This window comes from Crocodylus porosus, unplaced genomic scaffold (assembly GCF_001723895.1).
Source record: "Crocodylus porosus isolate Cpor-Errol unplaced genomic scaffold, CroPor_comp1, whole genome shotgun sequence".
Lineage (NCBI taxonomy): Eukaryota > Metazoa > Chordata > Crocodylia > Crocodylidae > Crocodylus > Crocodylus porosus.
In genome coordinates this window covers 82099-97134 of record NW_017728947.1, presented here as the reverse complement: position 1 = coordinate 97134, position 15036 = coordinate 82099, and the positions used below count along the sequence as shown (strand labels likewise).

Genomic DNA, 15036 nt, shown 5'->3' with positions numbered 1-15036 from the left:
ACTGTGGTGCTGTCTGCAGGGAGGGAGGGGGAGCACAATGCTGTCTGGGGTTTGCCTAGCCTGAAGTGGAGGGAGAGGGGGCTGGGGGGCTCCAATCCACCTGTCCCTGCTCCAGCTCAGGCTGGGCAAACCCCAGCCCTCAGTGCATTCCCCCTCCTTTCCTGCAGACAGCCCTTGGGATGGGGCTGAAATGCATCAGCCCAGCCCTGATCCCACACAAGGACTAACAGAAGTTTCTTAAGGCACTCTGCTTTGGAGCACCTTCATTTGATCCCTCATTACCTGAGGGTTAATTTGTCTTGCGATTAGCCACTTTTAAAGCTGTCTGCAGCTGTGCATTTATGTTGGGGCATGGCTGCAGAGCATGTTCAGGGGGCCAGTCGTGCAACAAAAGTCACTTGTGCCAGTACCTAAGATATTTAGAAGATATAATTACCCTTAAATTACAGAAAGGCAGATAGAAAAGAGAAAAAGGTAATGCTTTATTGACATCTTCTACGCTTGTCCATATGAGAAGGTGAGTATCATTAAGAGGATATGACTTGAGGAAACAGAGGGCTTGGGAAACCATGCTCTGCCTACTCCTTGCTGCAGGCTGCTGGGAAGCAGTTGAAAGAGGCCTCTCTGAAGACACAATATTTGCCCAGGGGAGGCTGATGGTTGACATTTACAATTGCACTTGAAACGTTGCATCAACCAGCCCAGGAGAAATTGTAAGCAGTGAGCACAAAGGATCTGAACCTGGGGACTAAACTGTGAAGCTCAGGTTTCTTCCACCTGTTTCTTTTCCTCTCTTTCTGTGAGCAGTTTTCTGCCCTTGCAGCCATACTTAAAGGAGGTTCTGAGCTCCTTGTGTTACAGGTAGTATCAGCTTGGGCTGGAGGCAGACTGTCTTGCCCAGCCACTCCTGGATATCTTTTGCTTTTGGATATCAAGTGATGTCATTGGCTTGATCCAAGGACCCAACCATCACCCTAGGGCTATGGACAGGTGTATTTTTAAATGGCTTCAAAAGGAGAAAGGTGTTGCCTATGCGGAGTGGGGATCAGCTGTGGTGCTGTCGTGTCCACCTGATCCGGCAACCACATAACATAGTTTTCCAGTCCCTGGCCTGATCCAATGGATTGCTGTTTTCCTGGGTGCTCACAGAGCTCTGTGGCTTGTCTGGTTTGCCTATCTAGGCACATTGCAGGCAGTGGCTTTGTGTTTCACCCTGTGTCTTGTTTTGTGCCTTGTAAATGGAATCCATTTGTGCACAACAGTCTGGGAAGGCTGGTCCCTGCCACAGTTTTTCTCCCTGACCTGCCTGCTGGTGTATGCCAAGCAGCAGAACTGCATATAGCACCTCTGGATGGTCCTGTGGCATGTAAGATGCTATGTATGACCTTGTGCATCCTGACCCTTCAGCACACACAACAGGCTGGTTCTAAGAAGAGACAGATTCTGGCCCCACTACAGCCCCACACCAGGATAGTATGGAAGCGTGGCCAGTTGCGTGACCGGTCACATAAGGAATGAGGAGGAGCTGCTGGTTAGTTTATTTCTGCAATCTCTTTTCAGACAGCACCTCTGGCTCTTAGCAAATGAGTAGGTAACATTTACATTTTAAAATAAGGCTTTGCAACACTGTTGGCATCTGACTGAGATTTGAACAGCCAGGGGAGCATCAAGGTCAAAGGAAGGCTTTTTCAAGATTGAACTGGAAAGCCCCTGAACATGAGGATCAGAAAGGGAGAGGTCTGTCTTGTGCTAAGTTATCCCACTAAGAGATGACACCTGTCAGCCCTCTGTCCAGTGCAAACAGGCCAGGACAAGAACACTTTAAAGACAGTAAAAGGTTGCTACCACTGGCAAGTCTTCTGTGTGTAGACTGCAGGACAGAACCCTAACCTTTTAAGTGACCAGTACTTTTGGGTACTTTAACATGTTACAAAAAGTGATTTGCTCAAAGTGTTGAGCACCCATGCTCTGAACTGAGCCCTGAACTTTCAGTTGGAAACTAGTACACGGACTCCTACCAAATTCATTTGACTAGCCTTAAAGCTCTGGCTACCTTGTTGCCTGTTGCCTTATCTTCTCTTTGAACCACAAGAGCCAGTGCTTGAGTGAGGACTTTGAAGTGGACTGGTTAGTTGATGTATTTTTAAAAGCAGAAGCCCCTTGGCTTCAGTGGCTTCTGAAAGCTGAAGAGATCTGTGTTTTTGATGCTACTGTACACTAGGGCCTATTGTTCCTCATTATTTTAATTAGCTATGGCTCCTTTTTCCTCACTTCATTGGGAGAGACAGTAGGCTGTGGTCTGTCATGCAAGTGCCTTCGTGTCAGGAGAATCTGTCCTTGTTCTTGTTTGGTTCGTCAACACCCCCGCCAAGAGGAAGAGCTTAAGATCTCCTTAAATCAGTAGCTCCCATCCTGAAATGATCATTGTCATTTATCTAAATATCTCTGAAACCTCTTGCACCTTATCAAACTTTTAAATGAGAAGGGGTGCTCAATGCAATCCATGGACTAGCAGTAGACCCCATAGTATAGTCTTGCAGAATACCATTTGGGACCCACTGCCTACAGTTACTGGGCTTCTCTGAGTCTTATGGTTGGTTTAATAAGCTACATGTCCTTTAGTACTACTGGTACTTAACAGTGTTCTTTCCCAATGAACTGCACATGTGTATACACATGTAGACGTGCATACACACATACAGCACACTTTGTCTCCCCTTCCCTTCTCTATCCTTCCCCCTCCCATTGCTGATGCAAGCACCAGTCCCTTTTGTTAAGCCAAGGAACAGCCCTTAGTCAACATGCATCCTACTTGCACAGTCTAATTTAATTCAACCCTGGCAGTAAAATGTGCATTGGCTTCCTGTGCTCCCTTCTCTGGACTGGGAATATAGCTACTTTCTAGACATATGTGAATACATGTGCATGGGCATGTGCATGTATGAATGTTTTGTACATGCTCCATGCGCTCCTTGAGGCTGGTTTGATGGCATAAGATTACACTAAGGGGTGGCACTTTTCAGTTCCCTGATATCTACTTGGTGCCTATTCAAGCAAGCTGCCAGACACCCATTGACTTCAGTATTTCAGTTGAGGCTGTTGATGTATGTGTGAGGACCTGAGGCCAAGCCCACTGAAGACCACAGCAGTCTCTCGCTGTTTTAAGCGAGGCTTAGACTGGGCCGTATATAACTTTGCATTTGTTAAACTATTCCAAAAGTACAGGACAATGAAGTCTTTTTAAAGTGATAGAACACAGTTAGCACTGTGCAAACCATTGAGGTTTAAAAGTGAGCTCTATTTCCTTTCCTCAAGCAGCAGTGATCATTAGAGCATCTTGTGTGTTGTATTTTAGGCTTCTGTCTCCCTCTGTTTTAGAAAGCTGAGTTCCTGTGCACAAGGTGAGTCACTGCTTCAAAGTCACTGTGAACCAGGTACTGTAGAGCTATGGAAGCCCTAACAACGACCCAGATTCAGTGGCTCATGCTGTTCCCTTCCCTGCTCTGAGTTTTGCTAACAACCTAAAAATGAAAATCATGTTTTTGTGTTTGCTCTTCTCTCAGCACCACCACCTTTTGAGCTCTTGGAGATTACCTATATCTCTTTGTTGCAGGTCTGACTGTCTCATTAAGACAATCCGGTCAGAAGGTTACTTCGGCATGTATAGAGGTAAGAGTTGGAGCATGGCTTCTGACGGTCTCCTAGCTTGGCTTCCAGACCCCCAGTCTTCTGTCCACTCCTCCCTCCCACCATCTTTTCCTCTGTCCCGTTTATGTCTTGGACCTAGGATTTCTGGTGGCAACCAATTCCACAGGCTACTCGTCCTTACAGTAACTTAGTGGACACGGGCTACCATCTTACTTTTTGATAGCAATAAAGGCACCCCATTACCTTCCTGAAATCTACAGGTAATTAGGGATATGTGTATGCATGTGAGAGGACCAAATGTTCATCTTCCAGTGGTGGAAAATCTGCAATAATGTCTCTGCCTTTAATAGGGATTGACTGGTTTAACTTAGACTTGGAATCCAATTCACTGGTGGCTGTGTATATAATTGCAAGTGTGTGCAAATCTTTGTCTCTGAGGTGTTTATATAGCATTGACTGTGGTATTTGTTCACTGATACAGATAAAAAAGGAGCACTTTAATTGCTTGATTAAATGAATCCTTGCTCCAGGTTTAAGGGGGAATATAGATATCATTGAGCCTGGCTGCTTGTAGGGGTGCTGTATCTTGCCAGGGCTTTGTTAGGTTACCAAGGAAACATGGATACTATGGCTTGATGTAATGAGGATAATAGATTGGCTGCTGAAAACAGCCAGTCTTGGGTCCAAGTCCTGATGGGAGGAACAGGAGGCGGGGCTGATTCTTGCCATGGACTGGCTGGTTGCATTGGTTGTTTTTCAGAGCAGTCCCTAGACAGGGAAGCAAATAACCTGGAAGAACCCTGGCAGATCTGATCCTAAAGAAACATTCTGACGTCGGTGATGCTCACTTCTCCATAGGCTGGGTTTTTGTGGTGGTTTTGTCCTTGGAGAAATTGCAACAAATGAGCAATTTCAGATCTTACCAGAGGCAGAAGCACTGAAGCTGCATTTCCTAGAAAAATTAAGGAAAAAAAAAAAGGGGGGCCCTTGCAGAAAGCCATCATAAACAATAGTACCACAAAAAAATGAACTGGCCTAGATTTAAACCCCAGGTCAAGTGCAGATTTAGCTGCTTTTGGCACTGGTTGGTAGAAAGCTCACTGGGTGGAAGTGAGGAGGTAGCAGTGTTACAAAGTGGCTGCAGTCTTGTACTCTGCTGGGGGCTCTGGGGCTGAGGATGTGGCTGGTTCAGTGGGGGGAGTCAGCTTGGCCTCCAGTTGGGGGTGAATTCAACTTCAGGCTGCTCTCCACTCCCTGCAGAAGCTTCCAACAGGGGTAAGCTGTGCCAGGCAAATCCACCCACCCACACGCTGCCAGGTGCCTCCAGATGCACACTGCCATCTGACTGAGACAACCCACCCCGTGGATCCAGCCCAGGAGGAGCCAGTCCACAATTATCCAGCTCATTGCATCGGATTCTGCTTTAAAAGAAGTTTGCTGCTGTTCTGGAAAACATGAGAGAAGAACAGGAGTTTGGGGCAAAGCAGTCCTTCTAACAGGCAGCTTTGTTTCCAGACCTAAAGAATCCTTCAACCCAGCCAAGTCCATGCACAGAGGAGAAATGCCACAATACCAGTGTGTGGGTTGCACTGTGGTTGCTGTATCTTCCTGAATGACCTTGGACAAGTCACTTGTCCTACTGCCTCTGTTTACCTGCTGCGGGTAGGGGATAAGAGGGCATCAGACTGTACTTCAGTAAGGAGGAGTTTCCATGTCACCTTGTGGTACTTTGCAAGACAATGGGATGTGGTGACTCACCCAAGTAACTGTCTGACCTGTTACAAGGCAATCCTGCTACCTCTGGCCTTTTCCAGAGCCTGTTGATCTTGGTGTCTCTAACTGTCCCAATTGTAATAAAGTAGTACACAAGTTCTACTTTTGTCTGTCCGTAGGGTGGGGGCGTCGGTGCTAGTATTCACTAGAACAGGCATCCAGATGAGCTCTTCAGTGCTGAGGAACAAACATGGTGAATGAGCACATCCCACCCTGCTCTCTGGATGTAGAGCAGGATGCTGTCCTTTTGCCAAACTGTCTTTATAGCAAAGCATTACAATAGTGCTCCAGCAAACTGGGCAGCCTCCTGTGGCCTCTGCTAATAATACCCTCCACGCTCTCCCTTGGCTCACACAATACCTGCTAAAGCTATTCTTGGCAGCTTGGGCCAGCCAGAGTGTTTCAGGTCTTAATCTCTCCCATTAATAATTTTGGCAGTTATTTTTCTATTTATTCTGTTTTCTTCTTTCCCAGGTCACCTTGAGAGAGGTGTGTGTGGGTGGTAAGCAGCATCCCTCTCTGTTTCTTTGCTACCCCCACCTCCACACTTCTAGTTGCCCAGCACATATTGGTTCTTTCTTGCCACATTGGTTTGAATTGGATTTTTTTTCCCACCCCCTTGCCAGAAAGTCAGCAGGTGCCCCACTCTTTCAGTTAGCCAAAACCTCAAAACTCACTGTAATTAAACAAAACATCTGAATCCAAGGCAATGGCACTTCTGCCTAATATTCGTGCCCAAATACATGCTAGGACTGGACTAGGTTCACTGATCTCTTGCAAAATCCTTCCCCCTACCTGCTTTTTGGTTCTAAAATCCAGGTGCACAGAATCCCCAAAGTCACCCTGGGTGTAAACATTATGGTCATATGAAGGTTTGGCCCACTGAGATGCCTACCTAGCCAGTGATACATAATGTGAATTCTAGCTACAAGAACTTAGGTAGTGAAAAATCCCATTGTTTTCATAGTCCTCCTGTTTTCCATGTCTTTTCTGATTTTTTTACTTTTTAGTGGCACTGTCTCATTTTTCTTTCCCAGTGCTAAAAACTACCAGTCTACTTATAACCTGATAGGACTACTTCAACAGGGTTGGGGATCTTTTTGTGCTCTTTTAGACCACATGGGCCACACCAGTGATCAAAAAGAAAACACCTTGGTCCATGTACCAGTTTGCAAGGTGCTACTAGGATATGGGGTTTCCAAGATAAAATATACCTTTTACAACAAAGCCTCTGAGGTTTGTAAGTAAAATTCCCATATAGAAGATTCATCAGGACTACAAAAAGGATAGGGCCATTGCTTTTGTTTCAAAGCCTGGAAATTTGAGACTCTTAATAACAGTTCCACCTCTTGAAACTTTTGTCATGGTATTTAATTTATCCTGCCTTCCAGTTCTCTGCTGTCGCTTAACATCCATGTAGCGTTGTCTGCTCTCTGTGGAGGCCTTCTAAATGTGAACTTGGTGTAGAGAAGAACAAGCCTTAAGCCACCTGTGATAGGGGATGCATGAAACTATTTTTTGGGTGTATAGAGCATGGGAGAGTTTGGCCAAATTTGAGAATGCATTATCAACTGCCAAACTGTTTTCATAATATACTCCGTTCCTCCTCCTTTGGTGACTTAGGTCTGTTATGGGTCATTGAGGACAAGGATTATCCATACTTTGTTAAGCAGCTTTGCTGAAAATAGCAAAGATTTAAGACAGAACCCACCCAGGTTCTTTTTTAAAATTGTATATAGTTGAATTTTTTTCTCCATCCTTTCTGTCCAGTTGCAGTTGAGGCAACATTAATCCCAAAGCTTCTTCATTAGTTTGAGAGCTTCTGTATTTCATATGAAAACTCATCCCACTAAGTCTCTTGTCATTAGATTTCTGCCTCCCTTTCTCCTGGAAGCATGTGCACAAATATAAAGCTGGGAGATTATTTTTTTTCCCCCTTGTGTGTGGAAAGGTGTATTTGGGTTGGAGTGCTGTAGCTCTGATGGTCCAGGAAATGTCCAAGGGGCAGGAATTTTTTTGTGATATTGTTTGATTGGACTAGCTGTATAATTGGGACTGTTACTGGACAAAGCTTTTGGGCAACAAATGCCCTTCCTCGGGTCATTTGTTGTCCAAAAGCTTGTTCAGTAGTGCTCCCAACTACACAGTTGGTCCAATAAAAGAAATCATAAAAAAATCATTTCTTCTCCGGAAGGTCCATTGTATTTTCTGGCCCTTGGCAGCTTCATCAATAATTTGAGCTTATACCGGGACTCTCTAATAGGCACTTAATTTTGGTGCACATGGCTGATTTAGATTTGTGTTGGGGGTGGGGGGGTTTAATTTTAATAATTATGAGTATTAATGGTATAAGTTTATAATTTTGGCTTGAGAATCAAAGCTGCCCCAGTACAGGATGGGAATGGGCAAGGCCACCTCCAAGCTAAAATGTGCTAAGGGGCTGAAATCACAAACCAAACATTGCAAACATTTGCTCAGAGCAGGAAACTGCACCACTCCGTTTGTTTTGCCCCACCCACACCCAGGTTGACTTAAAACCTGCTAGGATGCCCTTGTGTTTGACTAATACTCGTCTTCATAGCTGTCAGTCTGAAAACAGAGCTGTACAGGCTGTTCATTGTGGTAACAACAATGTAGGGATTTGCCATTTGTTGCCGGCGACAATAGAATACTTAAATGTAGCGGGAGTGTGAAGTGCTGTTGACATACCAGAGCAGAGGGATTCAGCCCTCTGCTGTGGGCTGGGACTAGGCCTGGCCTCTGGTGCTCTTATGTGATTTATTACAGACCGGGTGCTTGCCATGTGTGTACCTTTTAGATCCAGGCCATTGTGAGGCTGTTGTAAGGGTGACACCCAATGGTGAAATGAGAAATGAAGTTTTCTGTCCTAAGGGTTCGATTCAGAGCCTGGTAGAGGCACCCCTGTTGACTTCAGTAGGTTTTCAATCGGTCCCCAAGCCTTCCATAGCCCATGACCTCCCTAGACAACTTGACTAAAAACAAGTTAAGCACAGGCAGTCCTCGACTTACAACGTTTCGAGTTACAACATTCCACACTTACAACGTTTATAAATTGACACCCTGGTTCAACTTTATGACATCAGTTTTGACTTTACAACACTTGATCTGATGCCAAGCCACGCCAGTGAACAAGTTTGCTGCGTCGCCCATCTCCCTGGAGAACATCTGTCCAGACTTCCTTGGACACTTTCTTTAAGAAAGCAGACAAGACTCCAGAAAAACCTGGAGCCAAGACTCCTGAGAAGACTCCAGCCAAGAACCCTTCAAAAAGTCCAGCAAAGTCACCTCAAATAAGTTCTTCCAAATCAATATGATTGCTATTTACAATAGAAATACATTAATGTAGCTATGTTACTTGTCTATAATTGATTGAGTACAAAATTCTGGGGTATTTTTTGGTGAAAATAAGGTATCAGGCCTTGGTTCAGGAACCAATCCCCATTTATGATATTGTTTCTTATGAGAAAATTGGTTCCAAGTTGCAACGTTTTGACTTAAGACGTAGTTTTCAGGAACCAATTGTGTCGTAAGTCTGAGGACTGCCTGTATGCCAGTGTTCTTCTGGGGAGATCTTGATTTCTCCAAGCTTGGAAGAAGCTGTCTGCAGGATGAGGCTATAACTAATGGAACGTGTCCTGCCTTGAACCTTGATCCAAAGTCTTCTCAAATCATTGAGAATGTTTGTTTCAGTTTTCTTGGATCCGGCTGTGGGAGTGTGCACAGACACATACAAGCTGGGTTCTGCTAATGTAGCAGGAATTTCAAGAGCTTGTTGAAAAAGGAGCCAAGAGACTTCTGGTGAGATCTTCACATGCCCAAGGGATTTGGACAAGACCCATTGACTTTCAGTGTTTTTTGTGTTTGAGTACTTTGGGGAAAAAACATTCCCACCCCCACCCTTCCCCCGCCACCTCCCCTTTTTGTTCCTGCTTAGATTTAAAGTTGCAAACCCCACTAGTGCAGAAGTCACTGCACTCCATAATCCATGCAGTGATCAAGTCCTTTTTTTCGGCTGCTCCAGTGCACCTTTCCTCTTGTTCCTTCCCCAGGGGCTGCGGTGAACCTGACTCTAGTGACGCCAGAAAAGGCCATCAAGCTAGCGGCCAATGACTTCTTCCGACACCATCTCTCCAAAGATGGGTGAGTGTGCAGCTTTTACTGCTGGAGCAATGCTTGTGCTGAGAGACGTGAATGTTTTGGGATGGGATGGGGAGGAAAGCAGCCTGCTATGCATAACTGGGTGAGATGCTGTCATATGATCTGATGTCCTGACTGCAGTTCACCTTTAAGTTGGCCCAACCAGTAATTTGCATTCAAGCCAAAGGCCCCATTCATGGAACTGAAAGTGAAAAGCACCTCCCCGGAGGGTTTTTTTTTTCCCCAAGCTTCCAGAAATAGGTCTAAAGCCCAGCCAAAGTGAATGTAGCTAGAATTCTGCAGAAAGGATCTTCAGAGATGCACTTCATCGGCTACTGGTCAAACAACTGCTGGGAAGTTCCTTGTTCTCAACCCCCAATTGGACACTCTTCTACTCCCTCCCAGTTTTGTGCTGACTATGCTTTGAGGAGCTGAAGCCAGGATGTTTCCAGGTCCCAAGTCTAGCAGCAACACCTAGTTTTGCAACTCTTTGGAAATGTTTGGCAGCTGTGGCATGGTGGTATTTGGGGGCAGGAATGAGTGTGGATATATCAGTAACTGGCACTTTCTGCTTCCTCTCAGAGGTGACCAGTATTGAAAGTCCGTAAGTCAACAAAAGGGACGTTATTGAAGTGTTCTTTTTTGGCCATGTGACTTCAATGCCAGCGAAATGGCTGCATTGGTAGCCCTGAATGTGAAGCCCTGTTTATAGGACACCTGCTTGTCCTATAAACCTATTGCTTATTTTGCCAAGGTGTTTCCTCTCCAACTCACAGCATTGTTCAGTTTCCACAGACTGTTTAAGCCTCGGCCCCTCTGTGGTGACTGTCAGTAAGGGGGCTAGATGTTTGGATATGTGTTTGGCAAAAGCCAGTAGATGTCTGGTGCATAACATGTAGCTCTTGGCCATTAACGACCTCAGTTGGATTTGCACAAGGGAGCTAAAGCTGAAAAGTTGCATATCCTTTAACCAGTTGCTTGACCTATTGGTGCTTCATGGTACTTGGGGCCAGAGCCTCAGCTAACATAAGTGGGGGGACCTCATGGGATTTTATAGGAACTAGGCTAGCTTAGACCAGTGGAGGACATGTTCTTCAGTCCTTGTTTGTTCCAAGTTACTTACGCTTCATCCTGGAGTGTTGGTTCTGTTGTAGTCCACCAACTTGATGTTGACATCTGGTTATTGCTGAAGAACGGAAGCTCAAAATTAGTAAAGGCTTAACAGTTTGTGGAGGGAGGGAAGATGTTAAAGGGAGGAGAGAACATCTGGGCTGTCCTGTCGTCTTGTATTTTGTAGGACTTTTTCAACCAGTTGCACAGGGGAGGTACTTGTCCAGCCAGTCTTGGCAAGGCAGATTCTGGGGGTATCTGGGCTGGGGGCAGAAGGCCAGCATAGCTTCCACATGGAATTGGGTGCAGCAGTGCAATAAGTCTTGGCCCATTGGTTTGGGGAGAGGCCTTTCTATTCCCTTGGCTCCTCTGCTAGGAAGGAAGTGAGCAGTAGTGATGTGTTTGATTTCAATGGAGTGTATGGGTGGGCTTGGCTGTGGTCAAAACTAGTAGGTGTCTCTGTCTTCTGTTGCTCCTGAATGGCTGCTCTGGCAGGGGCTGCCCACTGCTATCTTGGGAAGCTGCAGCTCTGCAGTTGGAGTTCTGTATCTCAGCACAAACTGTCTCAGCCAGCTCTGGGTATGTTGGCTGGAATCTGGTCTGGGTGATGAGACTGAATCTTCTGTGGTCTTGGACACTAATTGCTTTGCATGTGCACACTGCTGGGCCCTCAGGAGTAATTGGGCAACTTTTGGGATATACAAAGAGCCTGGAGTGATCTGGCAGGCTTTGCTGGTGAGAATAGCTAGGGGACAGCCTTCATTTAGAACTTGCTGTTTCTGGGAGTGGGGCAAGAATTGTGCAGCTGTGCTGGTAAGGGCAATGCACAAAGCAAGATCTATGTTCCCTTGGGCCATCATGGCTATAACACTAGCAAACAGCCATTGAAATGGTATAGCCCCAGTGGAGACATAGGATAAGCCAACAGAAGGGGCTTCACTGCTGGAATAGCATCACCACTTCTCTTCTGTTGGCAGAACCACATCTACACCAGGAGTTTTGCCACCACCGCTACATTGGCTTGGCCATGTTGTTTCTTCATGCTCCTTTCTGACTTAGCTTTTCCCACAAAACTTTATAGGCCAGATGTGGTCTCAAACTACTGCAGAGCCATTGTCTCAAATCCCTTTCCCTCAATTCTTTTGACTGTCATGAGATAGAGAGACTGTCCTATTAAAGGGGTTGCCTCTGTAGCTTTCTTCATGTGCAGCTGCCTTTGGCACAATTTGGGTCTTTTCCAAGCTGATGCACATGTGGCAAGCAAAAATGTGAGACTAGCAGGCCATTTCATTGTAAGGCACTCCCATTGATAAGCAGAGCATCTTTTCTCTGCTATTCCATTCTCATCCAACATGCACTAGAATTGTCTCCTCCAACGCTTGCTGTCCTTGATTTTCTCCATCAAGGCTGATCTATCCATTTGGTTTCTGGAGGGGAGAAATTCACCTCCCCTTCCCCACATTTCTCTGGTAAACTATGGCAAGGCAGGCAAGGCTAGAGACCAATCTCCTCTACTGAATCAGAAAACGAGGTACTGCAGTCTTCCCTCCACCCTCTCATATATGCAGCTGAGCATGTGTCACTGACTCTTCAGTCCCCAACACTTTGTGCAAACTCCCAGATAGCAGAAAACCTAGATTCCAGCAAACGACCATGGGCAAGCAGGGGTTCAAACTGCTTGGCCTGGGAATGTGCTTCCATTCCTGCCTGCAGTTATGATGGCAAGGATATGGATATAGATGATGGTAAAGTTCACTCGAACTGTTCAGGTTTGCTCTAATCCAGGGACAGCTCTGGGGGCTGCTTGTGCATGATTCAGTCACAGAGGCCTCTGCATTAGCAGGGCAAGTTGCCCTGGAATGACTAACGTTAGTTGGGGTGTATTTTAGGAGTGCCATGTATCTGTGAATGCGTATCCATTCTGGCGGATATGCCGCCTCCGCGATGTGATTGTAGCCCTCTTTGGAGCCTCCACGTTTACAGAGTCTGCAGTCAGAAAGCTGTCCTGTGACTCTTTGAATGGGAAAACTGACCTGCCAGGGGTTGCCTCACTGGAAATCTGCTCAAATTTTGAATGGACGAGGGTTGCTTGTCTAATTTAACATGTGCACACATGCAAATATGAGGGGGTGTATGAGAGCGTGTACATGAGGTGCATCGTGATGGACATAAGGTGACCCAAAATAAACCGGCCGTGAGTTGCACAACAATCCGCTCCACACATGGTTATTTTTATTTAATTATTTTCCCCCCCAGACAGTCCTGCATTACAGTGAACCTGCCTGAAATGGCAAGTGAAGTTTTGGTGGCTTCAAAGACACAGACTGTCCCAAAAGGTGGGACTGAGAGAATACTTGGAGCTTGACGGTGGGGCTTTAAAATGGAGCTCTTATAACTTGGGATTGGCTATTGCTAATGGCTCATGTATTGTTGGAATCTTGTTTTACTTTGTATGTTGTTTTGAGTAAGGAAAAAAAAAAGTTTCCTTTGCCCCCAACTTGCCTTAAGCACCATGTCAAGCCCTGGGCAATTCAGTCTTCCTGTCACAAGCTAATAAATTGTTTTGGCAAAGAAAACCAACTGGGATGATGCTGTGATGTCCTCTGCATTTCAGCTGCCCCTATCTCTTCTATGCGTCTTGGGAGCCCCGGAGGGAATGCTGAGTCTGTCTGTCTGGATTGTGTCTAATCCCCTGTCATTAGACTCAGCATCTTCTAGTGTCTCTGCTAGGTTGTTCTCCAGAGTATCAAGGACTATAAGCAGAAGATCACATAGGAGCCCTCATTGTGCAGCTCTTCATACATCTGTGCCTGCTTGAAGCTGCTTGTACTAATGATACTTTGCTTCCAAAGAAGGCAGGGTGGAAAGAAGCGAATGGGGATTTTCTGGCTTTGGTCTATGAAGAATGCAGAGGAGGCTTTCCTGAGCTGCCCTGAGGTTAAACACCTCTGTGGTGAACATTGCTCCCCCACTCCCCCTGCAAGGCCCTGAGTGAATAAATGGCTGATAAGATAGTAGCTGTTTTGTCTTCCAGAGCTAAGTACAATGTAAATGGAAGAAAAGTCAAGTCACTAGGGCCAAGATTGAGGGATGCATGTCAGCATGTCCTTAAGAATTCTTAAAGGCAACAGGTTCCTGTCCTGCACTTTAACATGCATTATTTAGTTTTGAGTGTCCAAGAAATCCCCTCTCATAGGGGCCTGCTTTCCACCTTCCCCTCACCTCCCCAGTCAACCCCCCACAAAGTAAAAGATCCTGGGTGCTGTATCTTTTATGAATATTGGTCTGTTTTAAGGTGTTTAGTACTAGATGCTCAGAATAACCAGTCGTTTCTAAAAATTGTGACCTTGCCACACCTTCAACAAAGCCTTTCCTTTTGAAAGCAACTGTAAACTGCCTCACAAAGTTTCCTTTCCATTTCCGAAGCTTAGAAGAGGGCTTTTCAACCTATTTTAATAAGTGTACCCCCAGCGGGGGGGTGGACTGCTGGATGTGGAGCAGCGGCAGTGCGGGGTGGTGGGTAGGGTGGCCCTCATAGAGGACATTCTGGTTTTCTGCTGCTCTGTCCTCTATTGATACAAAACCCGATATCTTTTTATGTCCTCTGTTCTTTCTCTCCTCAAGAGAAAAATAAAGCCATCTTGTTTCATATCAATAGAGAACAACTGGACTGTCCTCTATGATGGCCTAGTGGTAGATGGTGGCAGTGGCGGTGACCATGTGTGAGTTTCCCCCGCCTCCCCTCTGCATCTGGCTGGCCAGGCAGTGCCTGTGCGGCCTGTAGAAGGGCACCGCTACCCTCGCTCCTCCTCCCCCTCCCCCTCGGCCACGCAGTGTGCTCAGCGGTGCGGGGTGGTGGGTGGCAGTGCTTCATCCTCACCTGCCTGTGCGTACCCCCTAGGGCCTTCCAAAGTACTGTGGGGTTATGCGTACCCCCAGTTGACAACCCCTGGCTTAGAACACTGATCATTGTGGTGTTTTGTGCCTGCTGTATCAGGGTCTCTCTTGCCTGGGTATTTTAGCCTTGGTGGGATAAAAATTTTCCTGAGTTTTATTATTAATGGTATCTCTTCATTATAAAATGTCTTCAAAGGGCCTAGCCAAGGCCCGTTATTATTAACTTTCCTTCCCTGCCCTTTGATTTCTCCCTCTTTCCCTCCCCCCCCCATCCCTTTTATCTTGACCTTCACTTTGTTTGCTGTTCCAAAGCGCAGCTGAAAAGTGCTGGTTCAGCAATTTTGGTTCATAGCCAGCCCAGTGCTATTGCATTACCGGCTTCTTTGCTAACATGAGCAAATTTTTTGCGGAATGGATATGGTAGTTTTCCTTCCCCCACCCGCCCTTTCT

At 46.0% G+C, this 15036-nt stretch overlaps 1 protein-coding gene across 4 annotated transcripts in view; it reads left to right on the top strand.

Annotated features, from left to right (window-relative positions):
- The window catches only part of SLC25A22 (solute carrier family 25 member 22), a 75694-nt gene that overhangs the window by 47225 nt on the left and 13433 nt on the right, over window positions 1–15036 (top strand). For all 4 annotated transcript variants that reach the window (XM_019551421.1, XM_019551422.1, XM_019551420.1 and 1 more), the window contains exons 4-5: window positions 3614–3669; window positions 9492–9582. In XM_019551421.1, coding sequence (XP_019406966.1) covers window positions 3614–3669; window positions 9492–9582 — 147 coding nt within the window. The remainder of the gene's footprint in view (window positions 1–3613; window positions 3670–9491; window positions 9583–15036) is intronic.